Raw genomic sequence first — 19,806 nt, 5'->3', positions numbered from 1 at the left:
GTGTCAGCTATAATAAGTGGGTATATAATAATGGATGGGCTGATGGATGATGTGGATAGTCACTAGAGACCAACTAGAGCCAATGTTACTGAACACACCACAAAAACTGCAGGCAATGGTCATCCACTTGACTTTTGCACTTTAAGGTATATTTTTCGTTTTATGTTATCTTTTTTGAATGCTCAGTTGTCAAGTGATCAATTGAAAAAATGACAAAAGATGGTTGTAAATGGGCCTGGAAAAAAATATGACAGCTAGATGCACAAATACGGTTATTGAATCAGTGTCAGCTTAGAGAGGAAGTGCTGAAAATCTGTTCTCATTGGTCCACACCCTTAACCCTTGGCTTAGCAATGCTACATGGGGAAGTAGGTGCATGTGTGTGACCAAAAGGGAGAGAAAACATGCTTGTTTTAAGTAGTGGTTTGATGTTTACAACTTTGGTTTCTGTACTGCGTTTGTCAGTGGGGTTCATTATGAATTAGTCATTTGGACCAAATTGATGTGTGTCCTCTTCAAAATAATGCATTATTCAAAGAGGAAGTGGCTTCTGTGAATTTGAGAAGTGAGCTGTAAAAACGCTGATGGTGAGTAAAAGACCCAAAATCAATGAGATGTTAGTACAAATGCTTAGAAGACAAATCAAATGGGCAACTTCAGATGCAAATTGAGAGTTTGGTAATCCTTAGTGCATTGTTATTAAACCTTTCTGTGTGGTTCAGCACACTTTGGCCAGAAGGTTTCCTCTTAAGAGTTTTTGGTCTTTTGCAAATACTCCTATTGCCAATTTTGTGAAAACTGAATAATGTGTCTTGTCTGAATGTGATATTAACAATCATCTATGGTAAACATCTATGGTGTGTATCAGTCTGAATGCCCACTTTTGTGGCAATTTAGGGAGAGAAACTAATTTGTCATGATTTTTCTTTTTCTATAAAATGCACAGTATGTAACTTCTGCCACATGGGGTCTCTCAATCAAAACAATAACAAAAGACAGCATTGGGTGACGTCATGAAATAACGTGGGATCATAGGAGTTGTTGTTTTTACCACCATTACCGTAAGCTTCTCCCAGGTCATTCGTTCAAGAGGTTTTTTACCGGGAGCCAAATTATCCACAGAGGTCTCCTCCCCCAAATCAAACAGACCCGCTGAATATAACTGTTAAAAACACTGAAAAAGGAAAGTTCCAGCTAGATAAAGCTATGCATAATGTAACTTTAAGCAGGATGAAATGCAGTAATAATTGTAAGTGTTTATTGTTAACTAGACATTGCAACCTTTCATACGACATGTAGCAAAGATAAAAATTCACAGCACTATCCTAACAGTTGTAATAAAATAAAATAAAAAAGTATATTGAATTCTTCCCAGTAGTCAACCACTTCATTCTTAGTAATTACAACATATGTGATTGATTAAAAATAATTTCAGTCCAAATAACACATCCTACAAAATATATTGCTTTAACCAATTTAGCCTCTAATTGCCAAGTCTGTTGAAACTTTTCTTCATCATCAGTCATGCATTTTTTTAATTAAATCATACAGTTATAACAGGCTCATGGTTCACGTCCTCTGCCTTCATACCACTGTCAACCGTATCAGGTGGGGACTGCTCATTGCTGAAGAACAGTGGGTTGTCAAAGGTGTTTAATGTGCCAGGGATGGTTAGGCGACGAATAGACTTCTTGTAGAGGAAGAAGGCAATCACTCCCCCCACGGCAATCACAGCAGTGACCAGTACAACTGCCAAAATGATGTGGCCTCTGTGATTAGGATTAATCCCAACTCCTGTACAGTTTGAAAAGGTAGGTGATGATCAGCCAAAAGAACTTGTCACAATTTTGAGTGAAATGAATTAGATAAAATGTGCTACTTACTGGCTGATGGGGATGGCACTGGTAGAAATACTATAGAGAAAGAAGGAAAATGTTCACAATAGTACACTAAAATTACACAATATTCAGCTTCCAGCTACACAGATGGGAGCAAAAGATGGGAGCATTGGATGTGACAATTGCTTGTTTCTCCATGTGTCATTGTGGAAGCAACACAGCATCTGGGAAACCTCATTACGTTTAGACAATGATGTCATCCAATCTGACAACTTCTACAATGGTCTGGGATGTTAGCCAATAAGAACATAAGTCTTTTATGTTCACATCTGCAAGGACGACTTGTGATGTTTTATTTAATGTCAGTGAACCTATAACCTTAATTAACTCTACATTCATTTGCAAAGTAACGAGCAACTGTTCCAGATGGAACAGTGAAGTTGTCACTGGCACCTTACCGATCACTTACAGTATATGCTTATTGTAAGACAGAAAAGTCTGTGATTGTCTAATGTGGCACAGTCAGCTCAAAAGTCAGATATATTGTGTTGTCTGATCTTGGCATGATTTAAAAAAACAAAAAAAAAACAAAAACATAATTACAATTCAAGCTCAGTCTACATAAGAATTATTTTACCTTTGGGTGTTTTGCAGATGTATGGTCTATCATACCACTGTGCACCTGTCTTCCATGTCCCATCTGAAGCACTAATCGCTCCATGGTTTTGAAAAGTAGGTTGACCTTCATCCCAGTTAGTGTAGTCCTTGACTGTGTTGTCCAACCACAACCAGTCCCCTGGAGACACATGGATTGTTTTTTCTTGTGCAGTTTCTTTTAATACCAAATTTATTTTTATTTTTTTAATGCAAAGAATTCTCCTCATATGTTTGTGCTGTAACCTAAAAGAAGTTCCCATACTTTGTGAACTATTAAAAGAAATTGAAGATTGAAAAACACAATTTAAAACCATAGCATTTTTCCCCAAAATAACCTTATATGTATATATTTTTTCCACCAAGCGTAGTTTTTCTTTTTGTATAGTCTTTTACCTGTAGCTGAATATTTCTTTTCATATTAGAGCAGTCAATGTGAAGGTACCTTTGTGAGTTTTATACAAGCCGATCCAGAAAGAGGTGTGGCTGTCTTTATATATCTTTGCGTTATTTTGAATGAATTCTTGCTCAGACGGGTCTTCAATGCTGGCTAGTGATCCACCTTCACAAAACAAAACAGTAGTCCTTAGTGAAAGCTACAGGCATTTTATTACTAAAAATATCTTTCACAAGAAAATTCTTACCATGTCTTGCACAGCTAGCAGCTGCAGATGCCCACTCTTTTTCATCTGTGAAAAATATGTAACAGTAACCCTTAAATGGTATCCAGAAATATTTCTCGCCTATTTTTAATGAATCTGGGTCGTCAGGGCAAACTCCTGGAAAAAGACTTGACTCTGTTGGTGGCACATCTGTGAATGAGAGAGGGAGTAATTGATTAAAATCCTTTCCATTGAAATAAACATTTACAATTTTTTTTTCACACTACTTTGAAAGATAATTTGTTCACATAGAAAAGCATAAAAGGTAAAAGGGTAAAATTCATGTAATGTACATTTCTGAGCAATGATAAAAATGTTAAGTGTCTTCAAAACCACAGGAGGTATCCTAATGTTTACAGGGAAATAAATTCTAAGTTGAAACATGTTGGCTTTAAGGATGACTTACGAGTTCATTTATTTAAATTTAACATTAGACTGTTATCGGTCATACCTGTTGACTTCATACAAACACTGTTCATAGTCTGATTGCAGTAAGCAGTCTTCCATTTTCCATCAATGTCTACAAAGACACATGGTCGGTCCGGGCTTGGTTCATTGTGACCCCAGGAAGTCAATTTCATGCGCCAGCCATCAATATATCTGAAATAACCACTGGTCTGAAAGCAAAGATTGATCAGAGTGCATTTAGCTTAGTTGTTCTTTATTTTTTCAAGAACATCTTAGTGCTTTTTAAGTCAATACTGCATGGCTGAATGGATGGAAGTCTCAGTCTGAAATATCATATTAAGCATTGGTCAGATTACCATGTTGTTTTGTATAGATTTCCTCTAGTGCAACCATGAGGCTGTTATTTTCGGGTTTTACTGAAATGTTTCAACATTGTCAATGGATTGTCATCAAACTTTGTGCTGATGGGGCAACCTGATAGCCAAATGGTGAAGGTGCATACCACATGGGCTCAAATGCCCTGAGCAGCGAGTTGTCAGTTTGACTCCCAGCCAGTTGGACTATTTGCTGCGTGTCTTTCCCCTGCTCTCTCCCTACATTTCCTGCCTGTCTCCATTTCTGCTATCTAATAAAGGCTTTGAAAAAAAAAGATTGCTGACATTCCCGCTCCTTCACAAGTGTTATAAGTGTTATATATATGTATATGTGTGTCTGTGTGTGAAAAATATAATATGGAGAAAATAGGAAATTTTTACCAGATCAGTGCAGTGTCATTCATGTGTATGTGTGCTTTAAAAGTCTATTCTGTAACAACAAAACAAAACCCCTACACATTTCTAACAATGTTCAAATGTATGCTTAATCTGCGTGGCTAAGGATAGTAAAATTCTCAAACTCGAGCAACAGATTTATCCATATACTGGCAAAATGTAAGGATGGATAGAACTGGATACTGGAAGTTTTGTGTGTACGTGTGTGTGTTAAGCGTTTCTTACATGAAGGCATGGAGCAGTCCTTTAGACAGTAACTTTTTAACTGTACCACAAGGAGGTGCTGCTCATTACGGGAATACAATCACTCAAAAAAAGCCATATTTTACTGAAAGCTTGCCTCTAGCATCCTGATGACATTATTTGTGACAGCAGCCACGTCATGTGCATGATTGCAGGCAAGTGATTTGCAGACTCTGCTCTGGTGAACGGGTGCACAAAAACAGGCAACACACATTTTCAAGTTGTGTTAGGCAACTAGTGGGGCCTGCTTTGGTTGTTTGATAAATTGATGACGTGCTTTCCCTGAGCACATTGGGAAATGATCAAACTCTGTGTATCCAAGAAGTGCAATCAGCTTCTCTCCAACACTGTTGAAAGGTTTTGAGATGTTTTTCCCCACCGTAATAGTTGGTACCCATGGATCACACCACTAATGTTCATGAGGAGGTTTAATTACTTGTCATGGACAAATGCATTTTCATGATCTCAAAATGCCATTTTCTCCTTAAATCAGTAATAATCCTTTTGTTATGAATTTTTGCAGTGGTCAGTAGTTATAAACACTCATTAGCTGTGATAGAGATTTTACCTGCATTTTGTTTATTCCAATCCACAGAGAAGTGTTCAGACTCAGAGCCAGCCACTCAACATAGACCTGTGACCACTCATTTCGCAGGCTAGCCAGTTTGGCATCATCATCTTCACAGTGCTTTTTGGCTCCATCCCAGGTCATTGGTTGAGTCACAGCCTTGATGGAGTCATTCATTATTTTGGCATAGTCGGTAGTAACTGTTGGTTCAGGGGAGTCTGGGAGAGATGGGTCTGTTTAGGGGGAGAATGGAAACAAATTTAGTTTTTACACTTAGAGCTGTTGTAGCTGCTGTATAGAGGTAATCTAGCTAGCTAGTTATCATTCAATTCTAACATCCCTATATGAATGCAGTTGCTCACTCACCTAATAGCTGGGAAATATTGAATACAATACTGAAGAGTCACTTTGCAAATTATCAACTGCTGTTGTGCAATTGTGCTCTTACAGGTAGAATAAAGTCTAAATTTAAATTCTGAAAATGTCACACTGACTTTTTGTAAAGTACTTGTTGATTGTTATTCATATTTATGCATCATCTTAGATAAATTATAGGTGATTTTTCCTTTTCTTGAGAGGAAGAGAGGGAGCAAGCGAGAGGCACTGATTTGGCCCCAAGTGTAGTTGGTTGGTGGCAGATGCAGTAGCACATCTATTACATCATGGCTGGGCTCACCAGCCTTTTGAAGACAGACAAATCCATTGGTGTCATTGCAGGACTGAGGTATCCATTTACCAATACCAAGGAGTGGATTGGTATTGATCACAGCACATTTGTTCTGGGGAGGCACAGCGAAAACAGTGGGGAAAAGAGAATACCGTGTTAGGATCCAATGTAATTACGACAGCATCATAATACATTTATTACTGCTAGTATGTAATAGTTTATTGAAGGCCTAGCCATGTATTTTTCCCATGTAAAATCAAGAAATAGTTTAAAATGGTTGCAAGCCCCTTTATAGAAACTTTGCCATTATGGATGTTTCATTCATGAATAGACCATTATCAATCTGGTACTGACGGTCTGCAAATGTAATCTGATTACAGAAAACAATCTGAAGAAATACAGTAGAGATGTTCAGTATTTGCTTTATTCTCCTCATTGCATTGGAACACTGAGGGGCCTCAGTCACAATTTTTTTTTTTTTTTTTTTTTTTTAAGTTTTCAAGATTCTGACTTGTTACAGTGTAATAAAAAATGTGGTTGTCTGATAACAGAGTTGAAATGTAATTTCTCTCCAAGTCATGAAAAAATAAGGGGCAAACTTCTTACTGTGTCATGAGAAAAGAGAGATTCAAATCTTCGAAAATGCGGGAAGTCCTGCAATGTAAACCAAGAGATTACAAACACAAATTCAAAAAGTGTACGGTAATTTTCATGAAAAAAAAGTCATGTAAAAATATGTGGCTTTGCACTCACATGAAAAAATGGTGTGTTAAAATCTCCGAGATGATCGAGATCCTGCAATGTAAACCCAATTCACAATAGTGAATTTACATAGATTCTGTCTACATGATGCATATTACACTGTTGTATACAGTTATGCCTTAAGAAAAGTTAAATTTAAACGTTACCAAAATCCTGTGGGGTGGATGAAATACGTTATCATAGACCAATCTCTAAAATTGAGAAAACAGGCAGTGGAGAAAAAAGTGTCACATTTTTACACACAGACACACACGCACAATCCACTTGCTTCACATTGTAAAAACCTAATTCAGATTGTATCCACTTACATTTAAAGCCAAGTTGACATATGACTTTGGTCGCCCATCACTCCAGTAAAATTGATGACCATGGAAACTATGAAAGCCAATCCACAGGTCTGTAGTAGGTGTGTCAGCCATTTGAGTCACCAAAAATGCTGAAAATTTGAACAATGATTTATTTGCATGGAAGTTAATTTCCCTCCAATTTTACCTGAAACACAATACACTGTGCTGTCACAGCGAGTCTTGGAGGTTCACCTGTTTTTAACAAGTTTGTCTATTATAAACTGGATAACAAAAGAAACATTTAAATCAGTTGTCTCACTTACAAGTAGTAAGATAAGCTAAGATGATTTCAAAGACACAATTCAGATGCTCAATGGCCTAAAAAATAAGGTCAGAGTAAAAGCTGAAGGTTTAAAGGAGTCATTTGAGCTGTTTAATATCTCTGTTCATGAGTCTACCATGTGTAAAACATAGTGCATGGTTCCATGGAATACAGTGTCTGTGGCATGGAAGCACCCATTAATGAAGAAAACTAGTTCATTCACATACTTTTTCTTACCAGTGTAAAGTGGACCTGACAATGCTCCCTAAACAGGAGCAGTTACAAAGATTGGTCTATATTTTATTGGAGAAAAAAAAAGTGAAACAAACCTTGAACATCTCTTGAGGGAATAGAGGCCAAGTTTCCATTCATTGTTTGACATTGTTTCCTCGCTCCATCCCATGTTAATTTCTGGTTGGTAATAATGATGTAACACTAACGAAAAGAAATTAGTTAATTTACAATTCCTGAAATATACCAAATACATCCACACAAACATTGTACTTATAAGTACAGTACATGTGTCCAAATTTCACATAACAAAACAGCTTAATGTGACATCTCCAAATACCATTGTACCTTTAAAGGATCAACATTAAAAGTGTTGTCAAATCAAAAGCCCATGTCATTGCAAGCTTTGAGATTTCCATTCTGTCTTTGAATCGGTTTTATTCTCATACTTTAACACAACTTATTTATAAAGGTTGAAAATGACCTCTGACCTTGGAGTTCATTTTTTTCCAGGGGAGTACGCAGCCACCTTTGGGGGGCACTGTGGGTGCTACAGTGGTGTTGGCAGGTGGTGAGCCACTACGTTTACAAATGGACTTGTGCTCGAACCCACAATTATAATCATGCCAGAATCCTGTGAAAAAATCCAAGATATTAAAATCAACACACACGATAATCAACAGTAAGATTTTCACAGAATCAAACCCCATTTCTGATTCTGTGTATGGTCAGCATTTTTCCTCTAATGCCTCTTAAATTCAGTGTTCTTCTCTGCTGTTTAGTAGTTGTTGTTGTTTTTTTTTTTTAAATGGCTAGATTCAGATGCCTACCTAAGCATGGGTGGATTCACAGGAAAAAATATATGCATGTAATTTTATCTTTCTTGTATTTTTGACAAAGGAGTGGCTTAATGAGCGTGAGTGTCGAGAAATAAACCAGTACTGAAATATTAAAGATTACAGGTTTAGTGCTATGTTAAATTTATCATTTGCATGTATGTCAATGAAGGTAAATCATATTGTAATTTACTCACCAGTCTCATGCTCCATGACAGCACAGTTCTCATCAAAAGTATTGAAATTAGGCTGACCTTCATCCCACCTTTCAAATTCTGCTTGAGAACCATCCATCCACCTTAATGCAATACAAGCAAAATTGAAATTTTTTAACCAAAAGAACTCACTCTGAAAATATAATTAGCAAAGTGACATACTGCCTCAAGCCTAAAGGCTGCAGTGTTTCCACTATATACTGTAAATTTAACAGCGGCAGCCCACTGACTTTGCTGAGGCACTGTCCTGCTGTGGACCGCTGGCTGAGCTCTAAGTGGGTCAGATGACCAGCTCGGTTCAATTGGCTTTTCATATTGTCCCACTGCATAAGCCATTGAAAATTGGCAAGTGCAATAGTCATTGGAGCTGTGACAGTGAAGTTCAAAAGATACACAGATTCACTAAGCTCCAACGCTAATAATCATTAGCAAAGCAGTGTAGAAAACATTTGGTTGCAGCTACTCATCTTAGCTGCTGGTACGTCTTATTGGCTGTAACTAATTCAGTTAAAGTCTGTTAGTAACTTGATGTTAGGCCTAAATTAAACTGGACTGTTGTTAGCCTGTGTTCTCCCTACATGCTGTCATTAGCACTTGCTAAAGATAGTGTGTGTCGGAAAGAGCTCCACTCTGTAACACCACTGTACTACCACCAACTATTTGTGTATAAGTAAGTCCTAAAATATTAATACTGTAACAGCAACAACCGTATACTGTACGTTTCTGTCAAAGACATTAGATTACTACAATATTTCCAATGAACACAAGAATGCAACAGTTTGGATCTCTATCAGGCCAAACTTGCACCAGTACATATTTTAAAATTCAACAAAGAATTCACAGAAATGTCCTATGAATTTGATACTTAGATAGACTTACTAGATATAAAGCTGTATAGAGGCTTATGAGTTATAATTTAATTCTAATATCACTATATGAATGCAGATGCTCACTACCCTTAATTGCTGGGAAATATTGAATTTTTTCTTTCTGACTTTTTTTAATTTGTATTTAATTCATACTCACTCATAGGTTCCATCAAGATCTACAGTCATGCCAATCCAGTAAGACCCGTAAGTCCTGGATATCTGCACACAGAGACAGAAGAATATGGTAAAACCACCCATACATTTCAGTTATTTCCGTATTTAAATGCCATGTAAATAATGCGGTATTTATGTCACTGCTCACCTGTTTCCATAAAAATCCATTTTCAGCTTCACTGTTGATAGTCACCAAGTCCCCATGCCTCTGGTGGCAGAAGTTGCGAGCATCTTCCATGGCCATCCACTTTTCATTAATATAATACTGAATCCCATTCCATTCCAACCACCCATCTGAGGTCTTGTTGTCTTTAACATGTTAGAAACATGTAGTAGAGCTTCAGTATACATGTAATGTCAGATTTATTTTCAGTTGCTCTCAGCTTGGTGTCTGATAGCTGCTTTAATTTAAAGACATGCAGCAGATGTGCACTGCTAAAAATCAAATAAGGCCCACCCCACAAAGATGTAACAGCTGCAGCATGGGAGTGTCACCAAGTCATCATACTTGAATTCCACTTGAAACTAAATTGCATTTTCGTCTGCTATAGCACATATATCTGCTCTGTAAATCACTTGTCCTATGTTCCCCTTTGAAAAAAATTTGAAAGCATAAAGAAGGAATTATACTTTTTTTTTTTTTTAGGTTTTGTTATGCATCCCTAGTTTTCATTCATTTAACTGGATACCTTTGTGGTAGCAGTTTACATAGATGAGGGACTGTATTCCAATACAACTGAGCAAATCTTGCATAGAGCAGTAATATGTCAATATTTTATCATAGGCAGAGAAGACACTACACAACACAAGGGACACAGGGTGCTGTAATGAAACCAACAATCACAATATATACATTTTCTTTTGGGTGGGCCAAAAAGAGCACAGGGCATTTATTGCTCAGATTGTATCTGCATGATGTAGGAGAATTCTTTACTTCAAAAGTCATGTAAAAATGCTGTATTTCTCAGTGGTCTCATACTTGTACATAGTAGCCCACATACCAGGAGTGATGGGGTCTGGTGGCGGGTTTGGAGTCTTTCCTGTAAGGACATAGAAAGGAGATAAAAAGATATAGTATTGAGGAGTTAGTTGGTACCTTGTCATTGAAATTGTGTACATCTGAATACATGAAGAAGACATTGCTGAAAACACCCAATTTACGGTCACTCAACTTACTCAACAACAGATGTTACAACATAATAACATATTTTTCTTTAAAACGTATTAACCAAATGATCACTCTTTACCTGCAAGGATCTGACAAATCCATCCATTGTACTTCTCACACTGCACATCGTTCCAAGACCCAGACCGCTCCTGATTGTATGGATTGAATTCAGCACAAGATTCCACATTATTTTTATTGTTTGGCTCTCCATCCTCCCAGTGTTGGAAATTTACCTGTAAACAAAATAAAATAATAATTAATCATGAAATGACAATGTAATTGAGTCACATAAAGTCAACCACTGAAGAAAGAGAAAACTGTTCAACTCACTGGGGATCCATCGCTCCATACGTAACCAGTGATTGGGTCAGGGGCACTGAGTCCAATCCAGAGTGTCCTATAGCTATAATGGGCAAACTCGTATTAATGATTAATGAAGCCTGTGTTAGAAATACATTTCATAGTTATCTGTTGAAGCACTGTCGCAGTGCTCTCTTGGACACCAACCAACCTTTACATTTTGTTGCGTCCTTTAATTTATAATCTCCCATTCACTAAACACTAACATGAGCATACTTATGACCTAATATTTATTGTGGCAACCTGGATGAATCTACAGCATCTAGAAAGAATGAGAATGCTCTGCTTTGATGCAGCTAATGTGTGATTTTGACTGGAAAGAAGGGTGTATTTTTTTACAGAAAATCTTGTCTGATGCTGCTCTAAATCAATGAGACCAGGTTATACTGTACCTGTGTATTGGCATTTTAAGATCATCAGTGCTATGGATACTGAGCAGGTCTCCTCCAATGGCCATGCAGTAATCTCTGGCCTCATACCAGGTCCTCTTGTTTAAAGATGTCTCCAAAAACGACTTAAACACAAGGCAAGAAATCTGACTGTGAGTAAAGGTTTGGTACTGTCTCTTTAACCTCCATGCATAATTTAAAGGAATGCCTCCAAAGACACAACTATGTACTATAGAATAGAGGATATTTTTTAGATTTTGGTTGGTTGCATAGTTGCAATTCTGATTGTGTTTGTTGTTTGTTAGGTTGTGTGATCCATTTTCTTCATTTTTATGGATGTAAGTAGCAACTGTTTTTATTATCAATTAATTTGAAGATTATTTCTTCGATCCTTCAATTAAGCGTGAAAAATGCCCGTCACAATTTCCTCTTATCTTCTTATTTTTGTCTGACCAGCTGTTCAAATACAAGAGATATTCAGTATACTCGCATGAAAGATGCAAGAAACCAACCAAAATTTACATTTGGGAAGCTGGAATTGGTGAATATTTGGCAAACCAGAGATTTGCAAACTATGAGGTTTGTCTCCCCCGAGGTGATATGCGAGTTATGGGTGTTTTTTTTTTAATGTGTAGCAGGTGTACGTGTTTCACTTGTGTTAAGCTGCGTTGGATCTTACCTTATAGCAGTACTTTCTTGACGACACTAGAGTCCAGCCATCTGCACATTTTGTTGTGGGGACAGTTGGTGGGGCAGGAGTTAAAACTGCCCCCTCTGCCAGGTGTTTGCAAATGTATTTCTCCTTATTGTCGCAGGGCAGTACATCCCAGAGGCCAGCAAAAAACCCAGTTGTCATGGCAACACAGCCTTGTCGATGACCTTATGTTGTCAAGGGAGAAAACGTCAATTGTCGATGGTGAAGCCACATTTAAACGTATCTTATAAAAGGAAGTTCAGTTCTTTTTCTGTACCTGGCATTTCAGCGTTCCAGTGAGTAAACCTCACTGAGTCTGTGTTGGTCCACACAAATTGATCAATGTTTTTCTGGTTTGAGAGTCCTAGCCAGAAGTACTTCTCTGGTCTCAAGCCTACCAGGCTGACTAGGAATGCATTGTCCACCCTGGAAATATTTAGACAAATAAAATGACACATTTCTCATATCGGTGAATAATGTACAGTCATAAAAGTGCATTTATTTTTTTAATTTGAGTTGTATCTGAACCTCCAAAATCTAGCATGCTCATGTTTAGTCTGTTCAGAATGTTTGGAGTCAATACGAATGCTTTTACCCAGTTGAAACATCTGCCAAGTAGGAGTCTAAGCTCTTGCAGCCGTCTTTTGCTTCATCAAACGTCTTTGTCTCTGTTCCTACAAAGTAACAGTAGGAGCCATGTCTTTTCCAACCCTGGATTGTCGGAAAACAATTGTGGGGAAACTTCATTCGTTTTTTGTCATATTTTTAGTATGTTTCATCATTATAGGGGGTAGCAAAAAGTAAAACGGCATAACATACTGTATCTTCAGGGATTAGACAGGGCTGCTTATTGATATTGTTGATTCAGTATCTCTTAACATGCTGAGATAGCTGGCTTTCACTGTCCAGCTTGTAATTGTTTGTAACATAACCTCTTTATTTTTTAGGCAGAAAAGAGTTTCACTGTTTGTCATATATATATATATATATATATATATATATATATATATATATATATATATAATATATAAATAATATATAAATATCAATATATTATATAATATTCTTCACTGCGTATTTCTCTCAACCTGGCCTCTGAATTTATAATTTGTTGAAATTGTGTCCCTTTTTAAACAGCATGCCAAGTAATAGGTATGTTTGGGAAAGATACCAAATATCATAAGTTGCCTAAGATGCAATATAAAAGAACTAAGAATGAGAATGTTATCAACCACAGACATATTTTAATAAATAAGAAAAAGTAAAGTTCACACACAATTTTGCAACCTGCATTCTGCTCCACTTCATCTCCAGAAGGTTCGGTGGCACTTGTCTTCATACAAATGAAGCCATGTTTCTCCCCACACACGCGGTCGGCCCAGTTCCCATTCTGCAAGAAGAAATGCCATAAAATGTTAATCTGTGTGGAAACTGCATGTACTGACAAACCGCAATGTACAGTTTGTCATCAGACAAAACCCCCATAGTCTGCAATCTGTTCAAATTTATTATCATAGATATAAGCATGTACAGGAGATTGTATGGCCAGAAATATGTGGATCCAGATGTTACACGTTTGTGGTCATTGAGTATCTCATTCCAAAACCATGGGTACTACAATACTAGTATGCCAGCTGTCACTCTTCTTGGCTGCAGGGATTTGTTCCCATTCAGCCACAATACCATTAGCGAGGTCGACCACTGATGTTAGTAGCTAAGACTTGACTCATGTCTGGCACTCTAATTCAGTTGATGCCAGTTGACACTTTTTGATCTTGCCTTGTACACAGGGCGTTATCGTTTTGAAACAGGAAAGGGCCAGCCCCAGATTGTTGCCACATAGTAAGAACCAAGGTGTGATTCATAGCTACACATTTTCCCATTTTGGTGACCGAAGCCGTTTTTATTACTGGACAAATAATGATACTTTTACAAGAAGCTATTGTGCATTATACCCACATGATGCACCTTACCTCTCCCTTGATGAGAACACAGTTTTCTTGATCTGTGAACACAGAAGGTTTCCCAAACTCCCAGCTGGTAAAGCTGACAGTACAGTGGTCAGTCCAGTCAAACAGCCCCTCTGTCTTCCTGTCATTCAGTCCAATCCAAAGCTCATCAGTGGATGCTGCAGACAGGGACAGAAAAAAAAAAGTATTAATAAACCATCTGTCCTACAATTTCTTGTGGAGCGCTTGTTCATTAGCGCCGACTGTGTGTCAGCTGTAGACTCTCGTTGTTTGGCCATAGGTCTGTGTGCAACATTTACAATTACTGTTGTAACTCTAACTGGTTGTAAGGCTCTACATAACAAGGAAATTAGAACAGAGGCGCTATACACACAGCAAAGGTCATGTATGTTGGCAGATATTTAGATCATCATAAAGTAACTTAATTGATACCAAAACGAGATCCATAAGGATCTTTGTCAGCCCAACAGATATCAAATAGCAGTTCATGACTGATCAGATTGTATGTTTAAAAGACCTCTAAATTAGTCACTAGCAGATGTGTAAATAACAAATAGAGGGGCAGGTTATGTTTTGGTTTGCCACAGGATGGCACCACAGGAAAGCCCTTCAGACTCAAAGGTGTATTGTTTGTTGTAAAGGCTTCTTTCAAGCTACACTATATTTTATTGTCTCCACATACCATATCCAAGTTGAGAGATAACAAAGCTTTGGTCCTCCACATTGTGGATGCTGACTAAGTCCCCTCCTTCCTTGCGACATGCTTTCTGAGCATCGGACCATGTTTTCTGAGTGCGATTAAGGTGGAAGCAGTGACCATTGTAGGGAATCCAAGGGCTTGAACAAAAGCCTGTCTCAACAGCTGGTCAGGAGAAAGAAAGAAAGAAGAAATTCATATAAGGGCTGAGTGACAGATATATGAAATTAACTGAAGACAAAATATTAACACACTAACTACAGTACAGGGAGTACAGCTCTACTAGAGTAGAACAGGTCTTTTCTTTACCTTCAGTGGGAGGAGCCAAAGTTCCATCACTGTTGCAGATGTAGCCCAGTTTTCTGGTGCATACTGAACTTTGCCAGGAGTACTGTACAGCACCATCAATAATTGCACAGTTTTCTCCTGGATTAGCAAGTGGATGTCCTAAAACAAGACAATGGTTAAACTTGACACAATAGCCTAGACTCCACTATTTCAACTTTACATTCATTTTACTTCTAACATTTAAACAAATTCTAATGCTATCGAATTACATCACTACTGTGTAAATTCAGCACTTGCAGGCCTAAAAAAGAATTGCAATATAAATAGCAAAGTTACTGATGTATATCAACGCATGTCAACAGTCAAAACAACAATAAAAAGAAGTAGAAATAGGAAAAGTAGAACCAAAAGAATCAGACACAAAAACCTGGTCACAATCACTAAAAGGTCAAGTAATTACAAATCTTGTCCATTAGATACAATTTGTTTTTAGCCAAATCCCAAGAAGAATGAAGCCAATTAATTTGAAACAGAAGTGTTTGACTATAATGAAAGGTCCATATAAGTCTGTACACCCGTCCTTCATTAGTGAGATCCTCTCTTTTATTTTGGTAATATTTTGTATGTGGGCCTTTATTTTTCATGACAGATTTGATCCTCCTGGGCATGGATGATACCAATCTTGCTGGACTCTATTCAGAGATGTTCTGCCATTCTTCACAGATGATTCTTTCCCGCTGCTCTTTGCTGAAGGGCTTTTGCTGATAGTCAGGTTCAAGTAAGATTCAAGTCAGGGGACAAACTTGGTGAGGTTATACTTTTCACTTTTTTTCTCCTGAAACAGCACACACAATTTTTGCAGTGGGTTGTGGATCATTGTCTTGTTGGAAAATTCCCCTCCTGTCAAACTTCGTGAGACTGTGAGTCATCTTTTCATTCAATATAATATAAATTCCTCATCTGGCTGGCAACATGGTGTGTATATGGCAGAAAGAATACAAGACAGATGGAATTGATCAAAGATGCAGGTTATCTTAGCGTCATCAATGTAGCAACAAAAAGTAATGAAGTGGAAAAAAAAACCTACCTGAGTCCCAGTTCAGATAACGGTAAGGCTTCCCGTTAGACCACTGCCAGCCATGTTCTGGATCCAGTGTCAGTCCAGTCCAAAGCTTGTCCCCTTTTCCCCTGCCCTCTGCTCCTAGTAGTGCTGTGGGTGTGTATTTTAAAAAAAGCATGGAAAATGAAAAATTATAAAATAATAGCTTTCTTACTTAGTACCCATGCCTTCATTTAATCGTGTTAATCAAGCATAATTTTAATGAAAAATGACACAGTAAACTAATAATTATGAAGTAGATGTTGATTAAACTAGACTTCAGATCTTGCAGACTGGATCACTTATTATGTGGAAGAAATGATGAATGAATGTTACTTGTAGGTATTCTTCAAACACTTCTCAGTCTAAACACATGTATCCTTTATCAATACATTGAATATAGAGTCAGTGTCACCTTACCTATGATATAAACCCTTTCATGGGGATCGGTGATACTGAGCAGGGAGGCACCCTGCTGTTTGCAGCTGGCCACAGCCTGGGACCAAGTCAGAGCTGACTGGGTGTTGAGCTGGTAATACACTCCTGTTGCGATGTTTTGGTTCCAGTATAGTTTGGCTGTGAAATACACATACAAAACCATGGAAATGCATTAAAGAATGTAATTTTTTTTATGTTCCCTCAAGTTGCACATTTATGCCTCCATGTTTTCTTTGAATGTGAGAGGCTGATGTAAAGTCGAGATCAGTGCAAAATCAAATGATGCCCTGCTTTTTAGGGGCATTATTATCCTGAAAGCCTTCAGCCCAGTGTACATTTAAAAGAATGTGCATTGTATTTATGTGCCCCTCTCTCACTGCAATAAAATGAAACCTTTATTTCTCACAGGCAGTACTCACAGTTAGTTGGGCAGAAGCCCCAGATATTATGTTCAAATTTTGTTTCAACTGAACACCATAGGTGCTTTTCCTCCACGTCAACCGTAGTGCAGTCGGAGTACCATTCGTTTTTGTACATGAAGGGAAACATGCAGGTCCTACCATTTGCATTTCCTCCTATGGTAAAAAGTTCTGAAAGACCCAAACAAGGACAAAAGAACATATGAAAGAATAGTTTAATTAGTTTCAGAATAGTTGTACTTATAGTAATTAACAACAAGAATATGTGACAACTTATGATAGTAAGTGTGAAACTGTGGAATGAAATCCTTCTAATAAATGCCTTTTATTGTTGTGAGTATTTGGAACATGTATTGTAAATTCCAATGCATGAGTACCAGTTTGCTTCCTGCTGGCTGAAGCTAGCATATACTGTAATTATGTGTAAAAAAAAAAAAAAATAATAATAATAATTTGATATTTAACCCCCCACCTTTGAAGTCTCTAAATCTGTCATCTTCATCGTTCCAGTTTTATACTTTAAGTTCCATAAAAATTATTATGAGTTTGTTTACTGTACCTCTGTATGTTCTTGTGCAGGCACCACTGGACGTCCCTGAAATTGTCAGGTGGTTATTGGGTCCTATTGTTTTGGAGAGAACTGCTGTGTTATCTGCATTGAGCTCAATGTAAAGCTCTTGGCCTTTGAGAGCGAGCACGGTTTCATTCTTGCATTCCCACTTCTGGAGTTCACTGTTTTCGTCACACTCGTAGAGGCTTACTTCACTCCCCACACTTTTCCCCTGGGCTCCAAGGCACCTATTCAGCCACGTAGCCATAAGTCGGTCACCAGTTGTCCAGCGAATTTCAGGGCAAAAATTATGTATTTTAACCAAACAAAAACCAGTGGCTCTGTTTGTTAGTTGAAATGGCGAATCTGCAGAGAAAGTTTGTTCAAATTATCAACACACAGTTCTGTTTCTAAGAGAATGCAGGAGATATCAGATAATGCTCTTAATAACAGTCTGTCATTGGAGTTGTTTCAACTGTGTCTTATTTGATTTTTATATTATATGGACAATAATACTGACATTATTCACAGAATAAACAGAAAAATTAATAAGCAAACTAATTTATTATAATTACAGTACCAATATTGTAATTAATATTGACTTGTAACAAATCTAAAAAACAGGATAACGCAGGTAACACACTGACACATAGTAAAGGACACAGTTTGCAGTATACCATTCAATATGCATAGTATACTGTACATAAAAAGCTTAAAACTAAAAGTTGGAATACTGTACCATCTGAAGCCAAACATTGTAATGTTTGGATGAGTAGCACCAAGGTTGTACAAGTTATCTTGATTGTTAGCATTTTTCTAAACTTTCTTAAAGCCAAAGACTTTGTCCATGTGTTGTTGCAGAGAATATGAGACGTGTGAATGATTGTGGAAAGAAGTGAATTTAAGTAGTACAGACGCATCCTGTCCCATCATATTGTCACACCTTTTTTTGAGTTATTTTTAATGAATCAGCTTTATGTGGCAGACATATTTATCAGTATTTTTTTTTTACTTCACATGAATAGGAGGGAAGTTTTGCTAAACCCAGTGTTTGCACACTCAGCAGTTTCACTGTGATGCACTCCCCTCATCCAGGAACATACAGTAAATACACATTACTACGATTCTTAAGTGGATGTGCTTCTTTGCATGGTGGAAAACAGGAAGTGTGAGTACTATGCTCCAAAACAGTATATGAGTTCTTTAAGTGAGCTATACGACACATGAACCGACGTGAGAGATACTCTGTATCTAAGAAAACAACAACAAAAAAAACCACCTTTAGACACCCATTAAAGTAACCACCAGTTTTCCCAGATATTATTAATTGCCATGGGGGGGGTTAAATTTATACACCCAGAATTTGGACTTGCAAGTGAAATGACAGATACTAAATGAAGTGCACAATATTGTAAATAGTGAATCCAGACATTCTTAATATTTAACATGTGGCTCATAAGTGATGAAAATATCAAACGAGTAAAAACTCAAAGAGATTAACACAAAAAGTCTTGGCTATGACTTTCCCATCATATGAAATGACAAAAAGAGAAGTGACTCAAGTTTCAGTTGGCCTTGCCAAGTATGTTTGAGATGGTTTCTAGAGAAGAGTTTTGGCAGTTTGAAATTGTAGTTTGTCAGATAAAGCATTGTGCAATATTTTTTAAAAAGGAAGCCACCATAATGCTGACAATCTGCCTTCTCTTTTGTCTCTGTGGGTAGATGCAAACTACTGAATAACTGACATGACGTCCCAGTTTCTGTAAGTTCTATACGTTTCTTAATTAATTCTTGGATCAAGGTTTCTAAGGACAGGTGTCATATCCTGTACAGATTGAACTTGGCACAGGTGTGGTAAAATAGTCCAGAGAGTCTTTACTAGAGTGAAAGCAATGCACACAGTTAACAACAAGTATAGGCACCAGGCAAACAAACCAAGAGGGCGAAAGGCCCTGAAGTTCACATTGTCACTTGTTGCAGAGTATTCTTTGTTAAAACGTACAGTATCTTATAGATGTGTCCATACCTTCTGCACCTGGCTGATAGGAAACAACCGTTCCAGTAATCTGTGTTCTTATGATGAGATATGTTTGCAAATTATCTCATGGCAAAATTGTGTAATTGTTTTTTCCGATGGCTGTGACACAACTGGAACAACAATTAAAAGCATCTGGTGAGATAATCATTGTTGCACTGTGGTTGGTCAGATGTTTATTCACTCCCCTATT

At 37.5% G+C, this 19,806-nt stretch overlaps 1 protein-coding gene and 1 long non-coding RNA gene across 2 annotated transcripts in view; one reads left to right on the top strand and one right to left on the bottom strand.

Moving 5' to 3' along the window:
- LOC130179310 (uncharacterized) overlaps window positions 1–9,757 on the top strand; it is a 29,570-nt gene extending 19,813 nt beyond the window's left edge. Inside the window, exons 3-4 of the long non-coding RNA XR_008829275.1 lie at window positions 9,496–9,576; window positions 9,681–9,757. This is a non-coding gene — a long non-coding RNA (uncharacterized LOC130179310). The remainder of the gene's footprint in view (window positions 1–9,495; window positions 9,577–9,680) is intronic.
- LOC130179307 (macrophage mannose receptor 1-like) lies at window positions 1,006–18,495 on the bottom strand. The gene is made up of 33 exons (XM_056392206.1): window positions 18,318–18,495; window positions 17,588–17,944; window positions 17,029–17,199; window positions 16,592–16,747; window positions 16,160–16,282; window positions 15,094–15,231; window positions 14,770–14,949; window positions 14,091–14,245; window positions 13,394–13,507; window positions 12,713–12,828; window positions 12,395–12,543; window positions 12,103–12,302; window positions 11,427–11,548; window positions 11,005–11,077; window positions 10,754–10,907; window positions 10,508–10,546; window positions 9,655–9,815; window positions 9,490–9,551; window positions 8,446–8,546; window positions 7,904–8,046; window positions 7,511–7,616; window positions 6,881–7,008; window positions 6,719–6,763; window positions 6,564–6,605; window positions 6,417–6,464; window positions 5,820–5,922; window positions 5,144–5,376; window positions 3,606–3,771; window positions 3,137–3,304; window positions 2,938–3,054; window positions 2,476–2,634; window positions 1,884–1,913; window positions 1,006–1,794 (listed from the first exon to the last, which is right to left on the bottom strand). The coding sequence occupies exons 1-33, from the start codon at window positions 18,388–18,390 to the stop codon at window positions 1,544–1,546; spliced, it is 4,383 nt and encodes a 1,460-aa protein (XP_056248181.1). The 5' UTR covers window positions 18,391–18,495; the 3' UTR covers window positions 1,006–1,543.
- Window positions 18,496–19,806: the final 1,311 nt, after the last annotated feature.

The sequence above is a fragment of the Seriola aureovittata genome, chromosome 12 (genome assembly GCF_021018895.1).
Source record: "Seriola aureovittata isolate HTS-2021-v1 ecotype China chromosome 12, ASM2101889v1, whole genome shotgun sequence".
Classification (NCBI taxonomy): Eukaryota; Metazoa; Chordata; class Actinopteri; order Carangiformes; family Carangidae; genus Seriola; species Seriola aureovittata.
Note: the sequence above shows the minus strand (reverse complement) of the source record. Positions and strands in the feature narration are given on the sequence as shown.

Excerpts from the sequence above, each read along its gene's own strand:
- LOC130179307 (XM_056392206.1), bottom strand. The coding sequence starts at position 18,390 with ATGCTAACAATCAAGATAACTTGTACAACCTTGGTGCTACTCATCCAA. Across the intron at positions 11,549-12,102 it reads CAAGAAAGTACTGCTATAAG|TCGTTTTTGGAGACATCTTT; the intron begins GTAAGATCCAAC and ends CTTGTGTTTAAG. Across the intron at positions 7,617-7,903 it reads GGAAAAAAATGAACTCCAAG|TGTTACATCATTATTACCAA; the intron begins GTCAGAGGTCAT and ends TCTTTTCGTTAG.